The 23,161-nt window shown below is 40.2% G+C and overlaps 1 protein-coding gene across 6 annotated transcripts in view; it reads left to right on the top strand.

Annotated features, from left to right (window-relative positions):
* LOC126210051 (uncharacterized) overlaps nt 1-23,161 on the top strand; it is an 895,609-nt gene that overhangs the window by 850,601 nt on the left and 21,847 nt on the right. For all 6 annotated transcript variants that reach the window (XM_049939166.1, XM_049939165.1, XM_049939164.1 and 3 more), the window contains 7 exons: nt 1,235-1,524; nt 7,457-7,638; nt 7,775-8,281; nt 10,468-10,684; nt 11,270-11,505; nt 14,351-14,535; nt 18,927-19,121. In XM_049939166.1, the coding sequence (XP_049795123.1) occupies nt 1,235-1,524; nt 7,457-7,638; nt 7,775-8,281; nt 10,468-10,684; nt 11,270-11,505; nt 14,351-14,535; nt 18,927-19,121 (1,812 nt within the window). The remainder of the gene's footprint in view (nt 1-1,234; nt 1,525-7,456; nt 7,639-7,774; nt 8,282-10,467; nt 10,685-11,269; nt 11,506-14,350; nt 14,536-18,926; nt 19,122-23,161) is intronic.

The raw sequence follows: 23,161 nt of genomic DNA, 5'->3' as shown, positions 1-23,161 counted from the left end.
CTCACCTGACACTTACTTTACTTAGTCAAAAATTTAGATTTAGTAAAGTTGTTTTAGATAGAAAATCTGAAGTATCTTTTGTGATTTTGTTTCGCCATATTTTCTTAACAACTTGAGAACAAATAAGAGGAAATCTATGAATTTAAATTGAAATCATTAAAAATGATCTTTTACTTATCTTCCACTTGTTGTCAATTAATATGCATTCTTTTTGTTGACACAGTTTGTCTACAGGGTTAATCCTACACACAAAAACAATTTCAGAGTTCTGTTTGTTTCAATAAATTTTTTTGCAGTGAATTGTCACAGGCTGTTTATTCCATTTTTCCTGAGGTTATTAATAATCTTCTCTGTTGAACACATCCAATTGTCAAAAGGTCCAGAGTACAGCTCACAACACACTTGTCACGATAGAACTGTCACCCAAGCTGTACATCAAAGATAGCAATCACAATGCTAACAAGAGCAACTGATTCACATTGCACATTCCTCTAATTTTTACAATGTTTCAGCAACTAATAATAATAATAATAATAATAATAATAATAATTACAAATGGAATCCAAACAGCAAAAACTTCCACCAAAAGAATAAAATATACAAAAAATCACAAGATATGCACAGTAATTTTGAACCAATATCATTTGAGTGTAAACATAAATTATACAGAATGAGATTTTCACTCTGCAGCGGAGTGTGCGCTGATATGAAACTTCCTAGCAGATTAAAACTGTGTGCTCGACCGAGACTCGAACTGCAAGGTTCGCAGGAGAGCTTCTGTAAAGTTTGGAAGGTAGGAGACGAGATACTGGCAGAAGTACAGCTGTGAGGACCGGTCGTGAGTCGTGCTTCGGTAGCTCAGATGGTAGAGCACTTGCCCGCAAAAGGCAAAGGTCCCGAGTTCGAGTCTCAGTCGGGCACACAGTTTTAATCTGCCAGGAAGTTTCACAAATTATACAAGTGCCCTGCATTGAGCCATATGTGAATGTGATGTAAATGATGTACAGGTCATAAATATACGTGTAAAAATAACTGTATGTGAAATATCTTAATGTATTATGTTATATTTTAAAGCAGTGTATCTTGCTGTTTTGTAAAGACCAGGAGTGCAGCAATGACCAGTTTCATTATACCTTATACCTAGACATGTTTGCTTTAAGTTACTCATTTTATTTCCGTAACTGTATTGATATTTTGACACAATTTAAAAAATCAACCTCAAAACTATTCACAGGTGAACGGTGACGTGGGTAGTGAGAAGTCGAGTCCACGCAAAGTCCGGCCTCAGCCACTGACCGGCAGGGAAGACGCAGAGGATGAGCAGCGGCAGCAGAGGCTGCTGGGAGGAGGGCCGTCCGTATCGGTGCCCCAAGGTGCTTCCGCGCAGTCCACATCGCGCAGTTACACGGCGAGCGGCAACGAACCTGCGGGAGCTGCCAGCTACCAGTACCAGCAACACACATCTGAAAGCACAGTTGCCTCCACCTCTGGCTACTACCACCACCAGACACCTGCCGGGCCGAGGTACAGGATGGCAAGAGAGTCTCTCTGTTTAATTAGTAGAATTAATTGCACTCAAATTTTTCAGAGAAGGAGTAAAGTAGTTAAGGTTCAAATGTGTCAGACTGCTCTGGTTTCCAATGATCAGTCAAAACCTTATGACCATTGCCTGCTGTCAGACTGAAAGCAGTCTGCTGGTGCTGCGAGACAGTGATGCAGTTCTGCCTGCTTTACACCCGGAAATCTTTCTCATTTGTGTTGACATGCAGGCAAGACCACCAGCACATTTTTTATGCTTTCAGTAATTTCCACCATATGGCGTAACTTCCTGGGGCATTGCATCTAGGGTAAAAAGATGTTTATTCTACAGAATAGTGCAATAAGAATATTGTGTGGTGTCGATAACCGAAAATCGTGCAGACTTCTCTTCAGGGACCCAGGGATTCTTACACTTCATGTCAATATACAGGGTGTTACAAAAAGGTACGGCCAAACTTTCAGGAAACATTCCTCACACACAAATAAAGAAAAGACGTTATGTGGACCTGTGTCTGGAAACGCTTAATTTCCATGTTAGAACTCATTTTAGTTTCGTCAGTATGTACTGTACTTCCTCGATTCACCACCAGTTGGCCCAATTGAAGAAAGGTAATGTCGACTTCAGTGCTTGTGTTGACATGTGGCAGGCATTGTTGGTGATGTCTTGATTGGGCCCCATGTTCTTCCACCTACGCTCAATGGAGCACGTTATCATGATTTCATACGGGATACTCTACCTGTGGCGCTAGAACATGTGCCTTTACAAGTACGACACAACATGTGGTTCATGCGCGATAGAGCTCCTGCACATTTAAGTCGAAGTGTTTGTACGCTTCTCAACAACAGATTCGGTGACCGATGGATTGGTAGAGGTGGACCAATTCCGTGGCCTCCACGCTCTCGTGATCTCAACCCTCTTGACTTTCATTTATGGGGGCATTTGAAAGCTCTTGTCTACTCAACCCCGGTACCAAATGTAGAGACTCTTCGTGCTCGTATTGTGGACGGCTGTGATACAATACGCCATTCTCCAGGGCTGCATCAGCGCATCAGGGATTCCATGTGACGGAGGGTGGATGCATGTATCCTCGCTAACAGAGGACATTTTGAACATTTCCTGTAACAAAGTGTTTGAAGTCACGCTGGTACGTTCTGTTGCTGTGTGTTTGCATTCCATGATTAATGTGATTTGAAGAGAAGTAATAAAATGAGCTCTAACATGGAAAGTAAGTGTTTCCGGACACATGCCCACATAAAATATTTTCTTTCTTTGTGTGTGAGGAATGTTTCCTGAAAGTTTGGCCGTACCTTTTTGTAACACCCTGTATACAGTCCAGTCACATTAACGTGACCACCGCCTATATTTGCGATCAATATCACTCATAGATGGCAGGTGGCAGCAGAGGGTATATGAAGCGTGTCCAGGGGACACAGAACACATTGTCATAACGCGGAAACAGTGTGACTTACCTGACATCCAAAAGAACTTGATCATTGACTTTCACAAGCCATGCATTTCTGAAATGCCTAACTTTTTAAGTGGTGCTGCTGTGGTTAAAGTATACTGTGCCTCACAAAATGCTGCTATCCAAAACGTGCGCCAAACCAACTGTGGTGCACGGTGCTGATGCAAGTGTGGTGCACCGTGGACCATAGATGATAGGGGTGCACAATGATTACGGAGATGTGTAAGGACAATTAGATGTGCAATGGTGAGCAACTGACAGCCCAGATGAAGTACAGGGCTACCAGCAGTGTCTCTTCAACAACCATTCAGCAGACATTGCTGCCTGTGAACCTGTGCAGCATGTGCCTAGTTCACGCACCCGTGCTGACTGCTGTACTTCAGTGACAGAGATTGGAATTTGCATGCCAATACAAATGGATCTTACCTCACGAGGGGAAAGATAGATAATACCTACAGGAAAATTAAAGAGACCTTTGGAGAAAAGAGAACCACTTGCATGAATATCAAGAGCTCAGATGGAAACCCAGTTCTAAGCAAAGAAGGGAAAGCAGAAAGGTGGAAGGAGTATATAGAAAGTCTATATAGGGGTGATGTTCTTGAGGACAATATTATGGAAATGGAAGAGGAGGTAGATGAAGATGAAATGGGAGATATGACACTGCGTGAAGAGTTTGACAGAGCACTGAAAGACCTAAGTTGAAACAAGGCCCCGGGAGTAGACGACATTCCATTAGAACTACTGACAGCCTTGGGAGAGCAAGTCCTGATGAAACTCTATCATCTGGTGAGCAAGATGTATGAGACAGGTGAAATTCCCTCAGACTTCAAGAAGAATATAATAATTCCAGTCCCAAAGAAAGTAGGTGTTGACAGATGTGAAAATTACCGAACTATCAGTTTAATAAGTCACAGCTGCAAAATACTAATGCGAATTCTTCATAGAGGAATGGAAAAACTGGTAGAAGCCAACCTCGGGGAATATCAGTTTGGATTCCATAGAAATGTTGGAACACATGAGGCAGTACTGACCCTACAACTTATCTTAGAAGAAAGATTAAGGAAAGGCAAACCTACGTTTCTAGCATTTGCAGACTTAGAGAAAGCTTTTGACAATGTTGACTGGAATACTCTCTTTCAAATTCTGAAGGTGGCAGGGGTAAAATACAGGAAGCGAAAGGCTATTTACAATTTGTACAGAAAGCAGATGACAGTTATAAGAGTCGAGGGACATGAAAGGGAAGCAGTGGTTGGGAAGGGAGTGAGACAGGGTTGTAGCCTCTCCCTGATGCTATTCAATTTGTATATTGAGCAAGCAGTACAGGAAACAAAAGAAAAGTTTGGAGTAGGTGTTTAAACCCATGGAGAAGAAATAAAAACTTCGAGTTTTGCCAATGACATTGTAATTCTGTCAGAGACAGCAAAGGACTTGGAAGGGCAGTTGAACGGAATGGACACTATCTTGAAAGGAGGGTATAAGATGAACATCAACAAAAGCAAAATGAGGATAATGGAATATAGTCGAATTAAGTCAGGTGATGCTGAGGGAATTAGATTAGGAAATGAGACAAAGTAGTAAAGGAGTTATGCTATTTGGGGAGCAAAATAACTGATGATGGTCAAAGTAGAGAAGATATAAAATGTAGACTGGCAATGGCAAGGAAAGCGTTTGTGAAGAAGAGAAATTTATTAACATCTAGTATTGATTTAAGTGTCAGGAAGTCGTTTCTGAAAGTATTTGTATGAAGTGTAGCCTTGTATGGAAGTGAAACATGGACGATAAATAGTTTAGACAAGACGAGAATAGAAGCTTTTGAAATGTGGTGCTACAGAAGAATGCTGAAGATTAGATGGGTAGATCACATAACTAATGAGGAGGTGTTGAATAGAATTGGGGAGAAGAGGAGTTTGTGACACAACTTGACTAGAAGAAGGGATCGGTTGGTAGGACATGTTCTGAGGCATCAAGGGATCACCAATTTAGTACTGGAGGGCAGCGTGGAGGGTAAAAATCGTAGAGAGAGGCCAATCGATGAATACACTAAGTAGATTCAGAAGGATGTAGGCTGCAGTAGGTACTGGGAGATGAAGAAGCTTGCAAAGGATAGAGTAGCATGGAGAGCTGCATCAAATCAGTCTCTGGACTGAAGACCAGAACAACACAACAACTGGATGTCCAGTGAGTGGTGAAGGTGGTCTTTTCAGGTAATCATGTTTTATGCTCATTCAGTGTGAAATTTTTGAAAGTAAGCATCCTTCAACAATCGTCAGAAGGGTCCAGGACGGAGGAGGGAGAACATACTCTTGGCATTACTGGGTTATCTCACCATGCTGAAGGCATGATGGATCAACAAAAGTATGCACCTATCCTTGGGGTTCCTCAGCAAGATGGCATTTTCCAGCAGGGCAATGCAACATGTCAAAAAGCACCAGGATCCATGTACTTTACTCACATGGCCATCAAACTCCCTGGATTTAAACCCAATTGTGAATATGTGGAACCACCTAGATTGGGCTGTTTGTGCCATGGATCCTCAACTGAGGACCCTAGTTCAGCTGGTCATGGCACCAGAGTCGGCATGGCTCACATGCCTGTCGGTACCTTCCAAACCCTCATTCACCCCCTTCCCGTATAGCTGCAGTGGTCTGCACTGTGAAAGGTGGTTATTTGGTCTTCAGACAGGTGGTCACAATAACATGACTGAATAGTGGATGTACTTTGTGACGGTATTTGTGATTGATAATGAAAGTGAACTTAGGATGAACTCAGCAAATCACAACCACCGTATGAGAAGTAGAATTAATTTCCCTATACACTATGAATCCATGTCTGGGGATCAGAATGGAGTTTTGCATTCTGATGCAAAAGTCTATAAGAGGTTGCTAATGGATGAAAATCCTAAAATATATAAACACAGTTTAATATGTCGTTAGCCTCTTCTACTATAAGGGTCAATCAAAAAGTGTCATTTTGAAGGCTGTATAGTCCAGAATTGGTATGCCAACCAAGCAAAATCGCCCTGAACATTGAGGCAATCATTCCACCAGGTTGAAATACCCATTTGGTAAAGCACCATGTGCTGCTGCGGAGATGATGCCCATAACTGCTTCGTGCAAGTCCTCATCTGACAGGAATCATTGACCTTTCAAGGCCCTTTTTAAGGGAGCAAATGTGGGATAATAATATAAGGAGAAATGAGGACTATAGGCTGGATGCACGAATGTCTCGAACTTGAATTGGTAAACTTCTGTGATACGACGACGTACATTATCATTAAGTAGCAGCATCCCTTGTCACAGTTTCACCAGACATGCTGCCCCATACACATTCTTCATTCTCTGATGGATGTCTACCAGTGTTTGTCCTTCAGCAGCCAAGAAAAGAATAACAGCACACGGGTCCTGTCTGGACGCATTGGTAATGACATCGCCATAGTTCACTTTACCGCATTAATCAAACACGTGTCATAAAGACATGAATGCCATAGTAATCCCTTGCGTACATGTCAGTGCTTATATAGCTGCATCAATGTCATGCTACGTTACATATATGCTGCAGCAACAACATCAAATAGAAACCTTATGATCACCACTTACACAATGTATCTGTATACTTGGACTTATGAAATCAATTCTTCCTAACCCTAACATTTGTTTCAGATAGATCCTGATTTTGTCAGTATATAGATACCAAAAAATAGTCTTTGTACAATTAAAATGCTTTATTCAGAGTATGAAATAGTAGCAGCAGCTGAGTGGTATACGAGAAGCACTGGCTTTCTTCAATGCAGCGATTTGTCTCCTAATGTACATAAATTAATTACCATAATTTGTTTAAGTAAAGGAGTGTTTCTCATAATTTGTTGTTAGTATACTTTACAGAAATAGCTAACAGAGGCTGTTTCTGCCAGTTAATGCACAACTTGATTCAGTCCACAGTCCTGAAAGTTCTCTTACATGACAAGACTGATGGAACACAATGTGTGAATGAATGAACAAGTGAATAGAAAATATATAATCAGAGCACGAATGAATGGGGAATCACTGTAGTGATGATACAAATGGGCAAATCCACCAACATAAGCGACTTTGACAAAGAGCAGATTATTACAGCCCAGTGCCTGGGAAAGAGCATCTGTAAACGGCAAAATGTTGAAACATTTAGTATTTGTCACTGTCCAGGTGGTTTTCGACTCTTATGTGCATTTTAGCTAGTGACCTAGTCCTCTTTGTCAAATGTTGCGAATGATAAAATTAGATGTGTTCTCTGCATCCAGCACAGAATACATGTAAGACCAATGTTTGCAGTCACTGATGGAGAAGACTAGTCAGTTGTTCAAGCATTGCGCCGAAGGATGAAGTTGCTAACATTGCCAGACATTTGTAAGAATACCACCCACCAACCTGTGTCAGAGAAAACCTCTGAATTTGCATCCCTCATAACTCGGACAGGTCTCACCAGCAACAGCAGCGGCAGAAGGCACTGTCCCCGATGTCTCAACAGCAGGCGAACTACGCGAGCCAGCTGGAGCAGGCGGGGGTGTACATGGTGATGCGACAGACCGGAGTCTCCACCTCTGCGGCTGCATCATCTGGCCAGTACCTTCAGGCACAGCAGCAGTACCACATGGCAGGTATGTGGGTCAAATTTTGTTTATATTGACAGCAAGGTACGCACTATGTTAATCGTAGGAAAGTACACTGCTGGCCACTAAAATTGCAACACAAAGAAGGATAGCCACAGGTATAAATTCCATCCTACACCTACAGGGCAGCAGGAAAGAGCTGACTCCGGCAGTGCATATGCGACAGCGAACCTGTCGGGCACTCCCGGCCTGCCGACACAGAAGCAGCCTGCGCTGCCACCCCCGCAAGCCCGAGAGGGCAGGAGGGGTTCGCAGTCACGGCTCGACCTCCCGGACGATGAGGATGACGACGACGATGAGGGCGGCTTCGCGCCACCCGGTGTGTCGGCCCCACCACCTCCCCCTCCCTCGACAGAACCCCCGAGGACGGCGTCCTCTGGGCAGAGCTCGGACTACGAGAAGGCGACGCAGCGCAGCACGGGGCAGTCCAGCTCGACGGCCGGTGACTCCGGCAGGGGGAGCACCGTCTACTCGAGTGGCCGGCAGCCCTCCATGGGTGGCAGCAGTGGGGGTGGCGGCAGTGTAGGTGGAGCGGGTCTGCCGACCCAGAAGGATCGGCTGGACACCAGCACCGAGTCGTCGGGGTCCCCCCGTGTCGGCTACGGCCTGCACCACCAGCAGGCTGGAGCTGGTAAGATGTTTCAGTGATCAGCAGGAAGGCAAAATAGACCACCAGCTTAAAAAGCCACCATCAGGAGACACCAACCAACATTTGAAACATCTCTCTTCCCTAAGAATGTAAATAGGATAGTCTTGTCTTTTTGCATACACCTGTTGGTAGTATTAATATTTCACGTCCTGAATGTTAAGTTCCTATGAGCTATTCTGTCTCACTATTTTCAACTGAATTTTCATAAATATATCTCCAGTTGTAAGCTTGCATGCTATAAATATTTTAAGTGCCATTCATGGTAAAAGTTTTAAAAAATAGTAAAGTAAATGTTGAACTATTTTCCCTTTCTCTGGTATTTATTCAGTGGTAAGAATGTTGGAAGTTGATTGTCCAAAACCTGGCACATTAAAACTGCTACTGTCGTTGAATAGGTTCTTATGCACATCTCCGGCCAGAGGCATTGCAAGAGCTTTTACCAAGTCTTATACATTACAGGTTAGTGAGTAGAAATATCATTCACAGACCAAAACATTAGATGGCAATTACATATATACACTCTGACAACTTCGGTCAACACCAAGAATAACCACACCTCAACTCCTACCTTGTTTCATGGTTCTGCATACAAGACATCTCAAAAAAAAGTTTATATTTGAAAAATCTTTCCACATCCACAACAAATCGGAGGAGAGTGGGTTGTATGTTCACCACTTGCTTGGCCTTTAGGAATTCAGTTGACATGGAGCGCTTCTCGGGAGCGGACTGCACTTTTTGTCTGTGAGAATTTTTCAAAAACTGTAATTTGGCTACCGTAGTTCAGAGGAAATTTTGCAGTGGTCGTGGATTACATAGTGTAAATGATATTCCGAGTGTTCCCCTTATCCAAAAAACGTTTGAGGAGACCTGTTCAACACTGGCCAAACCGAAATCCAGGCAACCAGGTTCATCAAAACATGTCCAAAGGAACAGATACCATCGGTGACCATGCAGCTCATTAGAATGAAATTACAATGAAATGAATACCCTTAGCTGCATACAGGCGTTGATATAAGTCAACGGGGACAATTGAAAATGTGTGCCCCGACTGGGACTTTAACCCAGGATCTCCTGCTTACACGGCAGACGCTCTATCCTTCAGGAGGCGTGCCAGAGATAAGTCCCTGCAGTCGAACTATCCTCTGTGTCCTCGGTGGCTCAGATGAATAGAGCATCTGCCAATGTAAGCAGGAGATCCCGGGTTCGAGTCCTGGTCGGGGCACACATTTTCAACTTTCCCCGTTGACGTGTATCAATGCCTGTATGCAGCAAAGGGTATCCATTTCATTGTAATTTCAGTTTAACAGAGTGTTCAGAATTGGTAGGACACATGGTATTTTGAAATTTTTTAGATGTTTCTGTAGCCAAGCTAACTAAGTTATACTAATTGGCAAAATATTAATTACTGCTGAAATTAAACAGTTTGTGTGAAGTTATTTTGAAATTTACTGGGTATTTGTAATCAGAATGTAAACTGTAAAATGAATGACAAGATCTCCACTTTCTCTGGTACTACCCTCAGATTAATGCCAGAGCAAGTGGAGGTACTGCACTTTGCTGTAGAGTACATTTTATGAAGGCTTATACGGTTGCTGAAGAAACAGTACTATGCTGATGTGATAGGTAAAACATATTGTTAGTGCTTGTTAATACATCTCTGTGTTGAAAAGCAGATTCTGAATCAAGGTTTCAGTTGGAAATAGATAGCAACTCACATGATGATTCATTGCTCATTTTAAAGTAGAGATTTGTTCTTTGTGAGTGACTATTGGCTGCCAGCACTGCTCCGAACATTGATCCTCCACAGGTGTTCCAACATTTCACTGCAGCCTTCTGGCATTGCAACCCCTTTGAACACATTCATGGAGCTTCCAACACTGCAGTTATACAGTATTTCATTCTTTTGCAGTCAGGAGGTTTTTTCACCTTTGCTTTACCACGTTTGATATGTGCGGCATTACTTCAGCTTTATTTTAAATGTAAAGAATTGAAAATTCATCATTCCCTCAGTCACAGCAGGTAAGCTGGGTCAAGTATGCTGAATGATTGGAATCTGGAAAAGTCAGTTATGTGGTACAGTTTTTCAGTGATGTGGCACACTTTGTAACACTGCTAACGACCATTCTTCCATCACAAAATCTGTAACACACAACTACTGCACGATGCAGGAGCCGAGCCAGAGTGGGTGGACGTGGTGGAGAACGAGCTTCGTCAGATCCTGGACCCCAAGCTGCACGGCCTCGGGGCGGGGTCTGCCGTTGGCGGGGGTGGCGGTGCCAACTCTACCCTCAGTGAGAGCATCTCTTCCCTGACGCCACCGCTGCCACCACTGTCACCAGGGGGTAGTCCGACACCCGTACCCAGGAGCTACAAGCACGGAAACAGGTGACTGCTACTTGTATTTTGAGGCACATTCTGAAAATCTTGAGCAGCCTGTTGTTATGAATATTAATTTTCATGTTTTATACAAAAAGTGTACACCTCCTTCCATGGCAACATCTACATCTGCATCTACATCCATACTCTGAAAAGCAGATTTTACTTAGAATTCTACGAAAAGTTACAGTTTCATCTCATTTCAGCTGCAAATGCAGTGCCCAAAGAATGACTGCTTAAATGCTTCTGCACACACAGCAGTTAGTCTAATCTTGTCTTCGCTGCTCCTGCGGGAGCAGTAGATGGCATAGTGCATACGACCTTATGATGATATTCAGTACATCTAGTAGGAATAATGAAAGACACTGCCGCAGCCTGCCAGTCTTTCACTACATTTCAGTAGGCACCTTAATCAAACTTTATAGATTCATATATAATTTTGAGACAATGGTTTCAAACCTCACACACAGCCAATATATCTCTCTGTTATACAGCATATGTTGCTTTTTATTCAGTTCGCTTTAGTGAATGTAGTTTCAGAGCCAACAGCTGAATTTGTGGTCCACAAGATTTACACGAGCCTCCTCATTGCAGCCTGCCGTACGGCAGCAAGCTCGGGGACTATGACGGCGGCAGCCGCAAAGGTCCGGCTCCTTCGCACCAGCAGAGTGCGTCCGGCAAGCCGAGGGGCGGACGCCTGCCGGGAGGTGGCGGCGGCGGAACCGGAAAGCCAGGAAGTGCCACTCTGGCATTCGACAAGCACCACAGGTCGGTCGCGGCCAGCGGAGCTGGCAGCCGCGGCAACAAGGACACCAAGAGCAAGCAGCTCAGTGAGTAGTACATCATTTACACAGCAGCAGTAATTTATAAGTGATGGAGAATAGGGACTAAATGACTATGTACGGGTAACACTTTAAGTACCACAAGTTTGACTGTAATATAGTTTTTATATTTGTGTACTATTTCTAATTAATAATGAAATTTGAGACAATTCATGTAAACACAGTAGTGGAATGAGATAATGCGTGTAAATGCAGTAGTGGAATGAAACAGAATTATAAAATTTTAGTTGTCTAGTCTGTCCATTACTCGTCAACTACGAGTTTCAGAATATGCTTTCTGCAGCTATCAGTTTCCTGGATTTTGTAACAATTTAATAATCTTTTGTAATTTTTGACAAAACTTCATAAAATGAACATCTTATCTTGTATGCAGAGGTAAACTAACTTGGCAGATGCAGCCACCGTACTTTGAACAAAGTTGTAACAATTAAAATATGTAAATTCATTTTTCAAACCTTTACCGTAATCAACTTCCAATGAAAAATTGCAGATTTACAAATATTCAGATACAGCATAATGCTTTACAAAATGCAGAGTTATGTTTGCCAAACACAATTTTTAACAAAAGTTAGTAATTCAGTCTGTTAACAATTAGCAACAAGTAACTTAACATTACTTTCCAGTTACATTGTTATTTTAATTATTAACATTTTTAAATGGTGTCTAATGTCACCTTTTTGTTTTTTCTGGAATCAAAATAATATACTTTCAAGTTCTGACAGCATTATAATGCTCACATAACATTAAATAATGAATGATACTATATGAATTATGACTTTGTATCGAATACTATATTAAGCATGTTATACACTAGATGTTCCGTTACAAAACACACACACACACACACACACACTCTCTCTCTCTCTCTCTCTCTCTCTCTCTCTCTCCTCCCCCCCCCCCCCTCCCACAATGGTGATTATCGGTGTCCATAGTGTTCACATACCACACATACAGTCTCATACACCATTTTCCACTAATTGCTTGCATTCCTGTAATTAATCAACTTTTATGAGGTTGGGAAAATGAGGGAAATGATGAGCTTTGAGATCATTCATCGAAAGTTATTGTAAAATTATGCATCTGTTTATAGCAGAATAATAAATATACAGTGTAGGCTGCATTATTCAGTCTGTAGTTCTTCACGTTCCAATTTTATTTGTAGATACAGTTCTGGAATAAATTATTATTTTTCTAGTATTCACAGCTCCTTCAATATTTGGCCAGCATTGGCAGGATATTTTGTGACAAGTGCCAACGTCCTGGATTAAATTTGAAACCTGTTTGCAGTGTCTCGTAAAGCGAGGACCCGTGACACTGTTGATGACAATCCATGTGTCACACAGGGATGTTAATCTTGGCAGTCTCCTCCATACTATTTGAGAGGAGCATGTTGTGTGCCAGCACTGGGTATCATCTTCTCCGTACTCTCTCACTGTCAGCAAGAATACAAACATGTGACAGTTGTCTACTCTAAACACATACTTAAAAAGCTCACATTTCTCAAAGGAGAGCTGCCAACGTGCATGAAGAAAGATCTTTCTAGATAGGAAACTGGACCTGCCACTTACAGTCTCCCAGTGTTATTTGGCTTTAGAGTACATAAAATACATTGTCCTTGCCAGTTGTTCAAATCTGGAATTTATATGCTGATTATCAATGTCATACTATTACATGACATCAGAAAATTTCTTTGCCATATGCTAGAAAATCTATGTATGTAAGGTGTTGCCGAAGATGGTCCTGTGCTTGATACTTGTCTGATGATAAAATATAAAATAAAAAGGTACACTTTATTGGACAGATTATGCACACACACATGTGCGTGGCGGGGGGGGGGGGGGGGGGGGGGGGGGGCGAGGGGAGGAGTAGAGGTGCATGCATGCTAATTTTAATAAAGATTTTATCATGCAACCCCCCCCACCTCCCACCTCCCTCAATCATCTTATTTATGGGTATGAATGTGTGCGTATATAGTAATAATTTGTATTTTAAACATAGGTGCACAACAGCAACTGTTTCACGTAATAAAATTATAAACAGCCGACCAGTTGCAATGGATAAAGAAATTCTTTGCCTAGGTTTCGACAAATATAAATTTGTCTTCTTCAGAAGGTAGAAATTTTACATTAGTAAGAACTAATGTACCATTGCCGTTTTTACAATCGACTCAGTTGTGAGCTCAGCAAGATCCATGAGCTATTTTATATTTACATGACAAACCATAATTCTTTACCTAGGTTTCGACAAATATAAATTTGTCTTCTTCAGAAGGTAGCAATTTTACATTAGTAAGGACTAATGTACCATCGCCGTTTTTACAATTGTCGGCATAGATCCGTGTGTCAAAAATAAAATATAGCCCTAGAATTAGGGTCTGTCACGTAAATATAAAATACTGACTCGGTTGTGAGCTCTGCAAGATCCATGAGCTATTTTATATTTACGTGACAGACCCTAATTCTAGGCCTATATTTTATTTTTGACACATGGATCTATGCCGACAATTGTAAAAAAGGCGATGGTACATTAGTCCTTACTAATGTAAAATTGCTACCTTCTGAAGAAGACAAATTTATATTTGTCGAAACCTAGGTAAAAAATTTCTTTATCCATTGCAACTGGTCAGCTGTTTATAATTTTATTATTGTAATAATTTGTGCCGGTATACCATACTGAAGTGCCCTGCAGCAACTGATTCTGGTTATAATTATACAGCTGGATCTATTCCACATTCCTAAAGGTCTCCTTCATAATGGGAGTTCCAGAACACAATGTGTGAAAGAATGATAAAGCACATTATAAAATGTATATATTTTTTATTTACTATCAACAGGTGCGTCGGTGTTCGGCCTGGACACAACTGACATTACCTCTACAACAACAGGAGGTCTGGACTCTGTGCTGGACGGACACACTGAGAACAACTCCAGTGACGATGACCTCAGCACCACAATAGATGCGACCGATGCCCAGGCCATTCGTCGGCAGCTGGAGGGTCTCGAGAGCATGTACTCTGAGGTAAAACATCCCCAAAGTTTAATGGTCACAAACCTACAAAAAAATGTGACTTGACTGTTAAGTAAATTTACTGGTAACATTCCCCTTCCTCCTCACATAGATATGAGAAAGTTGCATCACACAGTAAACTTGACAGCTCCCCCAATACAGGTCATAACAATAAGGGTTGCAGGCATTAGCAGCCAATGTACCATTTAATGACATGTGGCACACACCGAGGCAAAGCCATTTCACACTGTTCAGTCGCCAATGACAAAATAATGTGCACAGGTGGCTATTAAAGAGGACACTGACAAAATAAATAAAAACTAGCATCAAACACAGGTACTAATGAAGTTCAAGGCCCCTTGTGTGGTTGGGCAAATAAATGACTCACCAGCAACAGTGGCAGAATCATGTTTGGAATAGCTTTTCTGTGCACTTCCGTGTAGAATGTTACTGGGATAACCTAATTGTTGTTATTATCAACAGGATAATCATTGTCACGCCAGTGCTACCCAAAGTTACAATTGCTACTAGATTAAAAAATAAAAGAAATGTGATTGAACGAAGCACTCATTAACTGAAGTACTAGCTATGGACTTCGTAAGGCATCCTGTCATAATGATACCATATATTTTGTATACATAAAAAGAAAAGATGAGTCAAGTCAGAACTATAAGGTGGATGAAGAAATACTAGACACCTGAATTATACAATGAGTCACTATGTGCCCTCTCAGACATAGATGTTGATGAAATGAGAATTATAGCAAATGAAAACCACCACCATATATCAAAGTGGTACATTTTCAACAATTTTTGCACTCGAAAGCTTTCCTTGCTGTCATCATACCGCAGTATGACAATGATGGCATATAAGCTGTTATCACACATTTATGTTAATAGGAGCATTGATCACTGGTAGCAGTATACAAAATATAGAGTTTTCTTATGAGAAGTGTCTCAATGAAGATACAAATTTGTAAGTTTGCTACCTATAAATATGATAAATACATTTATTTTATTGTTTGTGAAAATCTTTGTATAAACAACATTCAAAACTTCTTTTTTTTATTATTTTTATTTTTACTGACCTTTTGTTCAGTAAAGAGCACATCAGTGGATGATTATCTGAAACAGTTCTACTTCATACAAAAATATGTATTTGCTGACATGTCATTCTTGTGCATAATTCTGGCCAGAAACATAACAAAGGCTTTCACCTAGTCTTAAAAATTACAATTCACTGTGTGCCATGTGCTATTCCCACCTCTCAGCCCAGAAACAACACACACCTTGCATACTGAACATCACAACCCCACTCAACTCTCTCTCAGCAACAAGAAAAAAGAACCATCTTCACCTTGTTTCATGATCCTATATTATACGCAATGTTCAAATATATTTATACCAATACTCCAAACATTATTTCAATGTTTTTATTGCATATAGTTTACAATAACACAGTTTTACTCAATAATATAATGTAATGAACACTCATCTCCTTTTAACTCTTAGCAATTCATACAGCTTTTTAATGTATTATTACATTTTTATATAAATCTTGAAATTCTTAAATGAAAATAACTTCAGAATTATTGAAAATTATATAAAATCAAAAACATTTCTGTAAGCAGAGAACTTTCTACATCAAGTCACGGACTGTGCCTCAGCAAAAAGTAATTACTGGGATCGATTGGTAGTACAAAATTTTAAAAATTGTGTTCTGTAAACAAAAATTTATTGACCGAACTAACTACATCATAGGAATCAGTGAAACACAAATTACTGCGTAATGAGAATTTGGGGAAAACGGCCTGTGAAGTAATTTTGATAGGCAGTTTAAATCTGAAAGTAAATTTAAAAAAAAAAGGGGATGGGGGATAGTACTTACTCTAGGAGTGACATCTGACAAGTAGAGATGCTCTACACTAATGTGCTTCAAATTATATTTGAACATTCTGTACTTTGGTCTCATTTTGTGATTTAAGGTAGTGGCAGTTCCTTTCTGGACGCCACTAGACCTATCTGGCAAGACGTGAAGTCCTGAACAATTTGCTAGCACCCCTGAAGATAAAACTGTTAATAACAATATTTATTGACCCCTTAACCATTTTGTACAGTAACATGTGTAAGTGACTTAAAAGGAAGCATACAGAATGTAGATAACTTAAGGGGCTCCGGAACGCCCTATACTTGCAATGTTAAAATAACGCTTATAAATTACATCTTTCCTCACAAAGTATTTGAGGTAGGAAGTTGAACTTTTTACAGATTATTTATTGGAATATGGGCTACAACTTAACACAGGGATTTTACAAAATTTTAGTTCAGTTATTAAAGATGATTTTTTTTCAATTGTAATGAAAATTCACAACACTTTTTTGCAATTTTTTATTTATATATTCAAAAATATACAGTTTTTTGGAAAAAAGCTGTGTTAAATTATGCAGAAAGTACTGTGTAACATTTACTGAAAGTTTGAAACAAATATGTTTGGAAGATCCTTAGAAAACATGTAATTAGTATGAGAAAATAAAAGTTTTGGGAATCGAGCGACAAAGATTGGATTAACTTTTTAGTGCATTCCAGGTCCATAGGATGGATTATCTTCATCCTCTGCAAACTCCTCCTCCAGCTTCCTCTTGTTCCTCCTCCTGTTTACTCTTGCTTGTATTTCTAGACTCTTTACAGCCCTGTCTGCAGCCCGAAGGCGTTCCTTGTCTAAAGCAAGCATCGCTCGTACCATGTTAGAACTTATCTTCATTCCCATATATCTAAATACCTTGCACCTTACAATGTTGCCATCATTGAAAGTCGCAACAGCATCATACACACCAAAGTGAAGTGTTTCTATTCCAACAAATACAGTCTTGGGGATTCTCGACCATATAACACTATTTAACTTTCATTGGGGTTTTGCGTTTTTCCGTGAATACACTTTTTCAACAGTTCAGGTGCTGCTAAGTCTCTGAAAATGGGTTTTATCACCTCCATTATTGCATGAGGCAGACTATGCTTATGAGTGTACACTTCACTAGTTAGCAATCCTTTGTTATATTTACACCAACTGTCTTCTTCTTTGGGACACAAGCTATGTTGGGGATTTTCATCGTCTTTATTGTTTACAGTAATAACACATACCTTTGGCTTTCCAACATTTCTCCTTTTCTTAAAAGCCTTCAGAGGATTTCTAATAACTTTACTTTTACTCATTATTATACTTCAACAAAACAGAGACTCAAGAAACAGAATTAATTACGAATATTTTGGAGATAACGACAGAGTAAATAAACATGAAACAATCGACAATCACACCAGCGATATATATTGAACCATCACAGGTTAGCCACAACACATACTTTATCTCACATCACTCAAATGTACCTGATGAACACGGACGTTAATAATAACACCATTTGACAGCAGTTTAACAGCACCACAGTGGGTCACGCCCATGTAGAACACATTTAAAAAAAAATTTAAAAATAGTTGTAGTCTTCGGAATTGGAATAAATTATATATCTATTAAAAGGTAATAGTCTGCAGATTCAGAAAACGCAAAAAAGTAAAAATTGAACTTTTCATGATTTTGAGCCTTTCCAGAGCCCCTTAAATGGAAACAAATTTCCATCCATCCCTCCCTCTTTTCACTCATTCTGTTAATGTTGATCTTCACAAAGCTCACTTCAATTGCCATTTGGGGACCAGCTTGTCTCACACAGCTAAAATATAGAAGCAACAGCAGAAACATTCCTTATGTGAATGACACTGTAAAATATCATCATATGTGTTCTTGAACAAAGTGGCAGACTAGTGGCAATGTGCATAAGTTATGCATTCATCAGTGCTTTAAAACTTTTAGATATTAACATCTATTACAACTCTTTCTTAAATGTATCAAATGTTTTTGTGTTCTTCATTTCTGCAGTAATGCACTGAAGATTATTTTAGGTTTATACAGCATGCTTTTTTGATATGGTGCCTTGCTATGTACTTGTCTAGTAAAATAATTCTTACTTCTGGGTTCATGACCATGGATTGGGCTTTTTGCCACTGAAAATTCCCTATGTGATGTAAGGTATACATAACAGTTTTGGAAGGGTCATCATTTTAATTTGTTTCTGCATGATTCCCCATTGATACTGCCTTCAGTATTCTTATTACTCATTTTTAAAATTTTGATAGCCTTTTTGCAAAACTAGCATTTTCTCAGAACATCATTCCATACCCTAACAGGCTATACAAATAGTACTGTCTCAATATTACCACCACTGTAAGCATTTTAAGACAAATTTTCTGCTGCATAGCAGATCAAAAAAGCCAGTTATTAATGAAGCACGACGGTGATAGAAATTCAGAAACTGAAAAGTGACAGCAGCGATACGAGAGACTTGTTGCCGCTCCCAGGTGCTGAAGCTGCTCGGCGTGAAGAAGGGCGGCAGCCGGTACCCGCCCTCTGACCCGCCACGGCTCTCTCAGCGGCGCAGGGTCTACGGCAGCCTCTCGTCACTGCCCAGCTCTGCGAGTTCCAGGCCGCCCGCCACACGGCCCCACGAACGTCGCAGGCATGACGACCACCGCAAGAAAGTCAGGGATCTCAAGGTACGTAACAGAAATATTTAAAGGCAATAGCAAACTCTTAAATTAAAAATGATAAACTAGGTAATTATGACCACCTGACAAACACAGATAACATGTGACACATGTTGACTCACAAAATAGTTCAAATGGCTCTGAGCACTATGCGACTTAACTTCTGAGGTCGCCAGTCCCCTAGAACTTAGAACTACCGTATTTACTCAAATCTAAGCCGCACTTCTTTTCCGGTTTTTGTAATCCAAAAAACCGCCTGCGGCTTAGAATCGAGTGCAAAGTAAGCGGAAGTTCTGAAAAATGTTGGTAGGTGCCGCCACAACTAAGTTCTGCCGTCGAATATATGTAGCGCTACACAGGCATGCTTTGCAGGGACAAAGATAAATACTGGCGCCAAAACCTCTGCGTCAGTAAAAAAATTAAAAAAAAAAAGGGGGGGTGGAAGATGAGCTTTTTTCTCCGCCCCGAGTTTTGACCACTGCATTTTCATACATTATCCAATGAAGTAAATATGAATTCCATATTGCTCATCTTCGAATGTAGCAGTATTTCAATGTACTACAAAAATCCGACTGGCAAGACTGTTTGGGATGTTTGTCAATATGGCCAACTCTATGTTCTGAATTTTTTCCTACCTGTGAGAATAGATGGTTGCTAATAGGAACTTTTATGTATTGTGAATCACATGCAGTATTCTCTTCACCATAAGAATAATACGAATATAAACATTTTGCCATGTTTTGTTTCGTGTTTGCTGCTATCTCATTTAAATCCTGTCTTCCTAGTAAGTGAGACAACAGCAAACGCGAAAGAATATACATATCATGTCATGTTTATATTCGTATTATTCTTATGCCTAATACTGGTACAGTCACAAATGAAGCATGGCAATTGACTATATTTTTAACTCTAAGATGACTCTAATTTCTGTGCAGAATGTAATGTACTAAAGAGGCGTCTGCAAAGATTTTCAAATGGAGAAAATTTTTGACTAAATTCTCGTTCAGAATGTCTTCTGTCATACACAGTCTATTATTTGGTTCTTGTTGATCATTATCGAAAAAAGCAGCAGTGTAAGTAACAACAAATAGCAGTCTCTTGCCATTGTTTCACTAATGAGACTATTCCTCTCTTTTGTTTTTCAATTGTAAGTGGCGGTAGCGTGCACAAAAGCAAGCCATGCCTCGAGTGGTGATAGGTCATAAACACACATTATCAGAATGCGACAAACAATGCATGACACAGTACAGTAATGCATTTTCAGCACCTATAACAAAGAGAATGACACCTATCAGATCAAAGAAAAATAAGCAATCAATTCAAACCAGATGAAGCACGTGAAAAAGGAAGTGTACCCATATAAATACGGACGCAGCGCCTGATGCATAGCAATGGCTTCCTGATAAAGCTTAACTGCTAAGCTTACGACTCGAACCAATCTACTGTAGCTGTATCGTCATTCATTCGACCTAAATTGTGTCTCATATTACAATGACCAAGTTTGTTTCGATTTGGAGGTGCGGCCTAAAACTTTTCTCTCCCCTTGAATTTCGAGTCTCAAATTTCAGGTGTGGCTTAGATTCGGGAAATTTTTTTTTCCTTGATTTCGAGTCGCATTTTTCAGGTGCGGCGTAGATTCGAGTAAATATGGTACTTACACCTAACTAACCTAAGGATATCACACACATCCATGCCTCAGGCAGGATTCAAACCTGCGACCGTAGCGGTTGTGCGGCTCCAGACTGTAGCACCTAGAACCGCTCGGCCACCCCGGCCGGCGTGTTGACTCACACTAAGACAGTTACGCTACAAGGGTGGTATGTTTTCAGAAGAGAGTATGTGTTACAGGTTTTCTGTAGACACAGTTCTGCTGCAGTAAGGGTAAAGGATGAAGCACAGTGAGGGTGTGAAATGGTGTGACAACTAGAAATGTATTCGAAAGTTGCAGAGTACGATTCGTGTGGGAAAATGTCTAAATTGATTCACCTTGAAATTCTGATAGTATATGGATCAAATGCAGCTTCAAGTCTAGCCATAGTGAAATAGTGGCAACAATTTGATTTAAGTCACACACAGAAGTGGGTGATGCTGATCTGCAGAACAGTCTGGATCTTTTACCATGCAGTTTCCATCTTCTCAGAAAGTTAGAAGAACATCTGGGAGCAAAGAGATTTTCCAATGATGAGAATGTTCCTGCAGAAGTCCTCAAATGGCTTTAAGACCAAAGAGCAGATTCCTGTCATCACGGAATCGAATGACTGGTAGAATGCCCAGACCATTGTTTACAGACAATATGGGACTATGTTGAAAAATAGTGTCATTTATCTGTGTCATTTTGAAGTGCAGTGCAGCATTCACTATTAGTTACTTGTCCTGCCATTATAACATGTAATCTACTTTTTGAAATCTCCTTGTAACTATCCTATATTATTTCAAAATGTTGATGTAGCCACCCAAATTGAAATACATTTCTCTTTACCATTTATCTAATGTCAAGTTGCAGTCAATAATATAATTTTGTGGAAGTATAGGAGTTTATCACTAATTTATGTAGTAAATGAAATATGGACGTTCAAAATAAGTTTGATGATGGCAAGAGAGGAATTTTTATGGCATTCAAAATAAGGCAGGCAGAGTGATTTTAAAGGAACAAACAGGTTTACAGAAAGTATCATTTCTGCAAACTGTGTGAGTGGTGATAACACTAGAATGGCACGAAGAAGATAACCTGAGGGTGTAGAACAGGAGCGGGTTGCAAATGATGGCAAGGAAAAAATATTTGTGAAACAGGGGGAAAAATTAGAAATTGGGAAAGCTTCCTTGTAGCTTTGGTGTGGATAGAATAGGCATTTGACATGAAAATGGTACAAAAGAAAAAAAAACTTGGGTTGATGAGAGGCAAAATATTCTTTAAAAAAGGCTAAAGAAATTATTGCAACACAGAGCCTAAGATGTCCCACAAATATGAATACTAACAAGAGTGGAGCTAAGAAATGGAAGAAGCTGATTAGTACACGAAAAAGAGCTTGAACATAGAAGCCCGGATTATGAACCTGCATTGTTCACAGATGCACTGCCTCAGCACTGTGGAATGACTAAGTAGTACTGCTGGTAATTGAAAATCATACTTAACATCTCTGTATCTTGACTACTAATTTCATTTCTGTGTAAAGGACAATTTAGGTAACATTGGAGAATTACTAAGTACCATCAATTCATACTGCTGACTAGAAACATTTAAACTTGAATAATGAAACACTGTTTTCACTAGAGAAAGTAATAATTGCATATGGCACAATGACAGGGCACAAGTCTTTCAATTGGATGCCACTTCAGTGACTTGTATGTCACAATCTTCCTCAATTATCCAGAGAAGGAAAGGAGACCTATAGTTTAACATGGAATCTGAACCACATGTCATTTCTGACAACACCTAAAGGCAGGCTGAAAATTCCCGCAGTCTGACCAGGATGCAATCCCGCGACCTCTCAGTTTGCAAGCAGATGTTTCACCAATAGGCCCCGAGGGCTGATAACCAGAGAAAGGGAAATTGTTTCTTCGAGAAGTAGATATAAAATGGTACTACTTTTTAGTGTTCCTGAAAGATGTAGATGTCTCCTCAGCCATTGTTAAAGAGCAAAAGATTATCATGTCATATGATACAAAGAGAGGAAGGAGACTGCATACAGCACCTACACTACTATTATACAGTCTGACTGTACAATTTTGTAAATGATGCAATTTTCAAAAGTACAGGTAAATTTGTATGTTCGGTTAACCATCTACCATAGCCGAGGTTGTTAATGGGTGGTAGCTGGTTCGAATCCTGGAAGAAATTTTCACCATCAGTATTTGTCTGCCAAGGGAAAAGGAGGTAGCATGTCAAATTCCTGATCACCAGAATCTCAGACAATATCATGAAATGAATTCCAAATCTCACCATTGTTTCACAGAGTAAGGATATGTAATAGTGTGGATAGTAATCCATCCATCGGATGGGGACTTTGGAACTGGGGGCCCACTCAAGCTATTTAAGATGACAGTTCCAG

This window comes from Schistocerca nitens, chromosome 10 (genome assembly GCF_023898315.1).
Source record: "Schistocerca nitens isolate TAMUIC-IGC-003100 chromosome 10, iqSchNite1.1, whole genome shotgun sequence".
Taxonomy (NCBI): domain Eukaryota; kingdom Metazoa; phylum Arthropoda; class Insecta; order Orthoptera; family Acrididae; genus Schistocerca; species Schistocerca nitens.
Note: the sequence above shows the minus strand (reverse complement) of the source record. Positions and strands in the feature narration are given on the sequence as shown.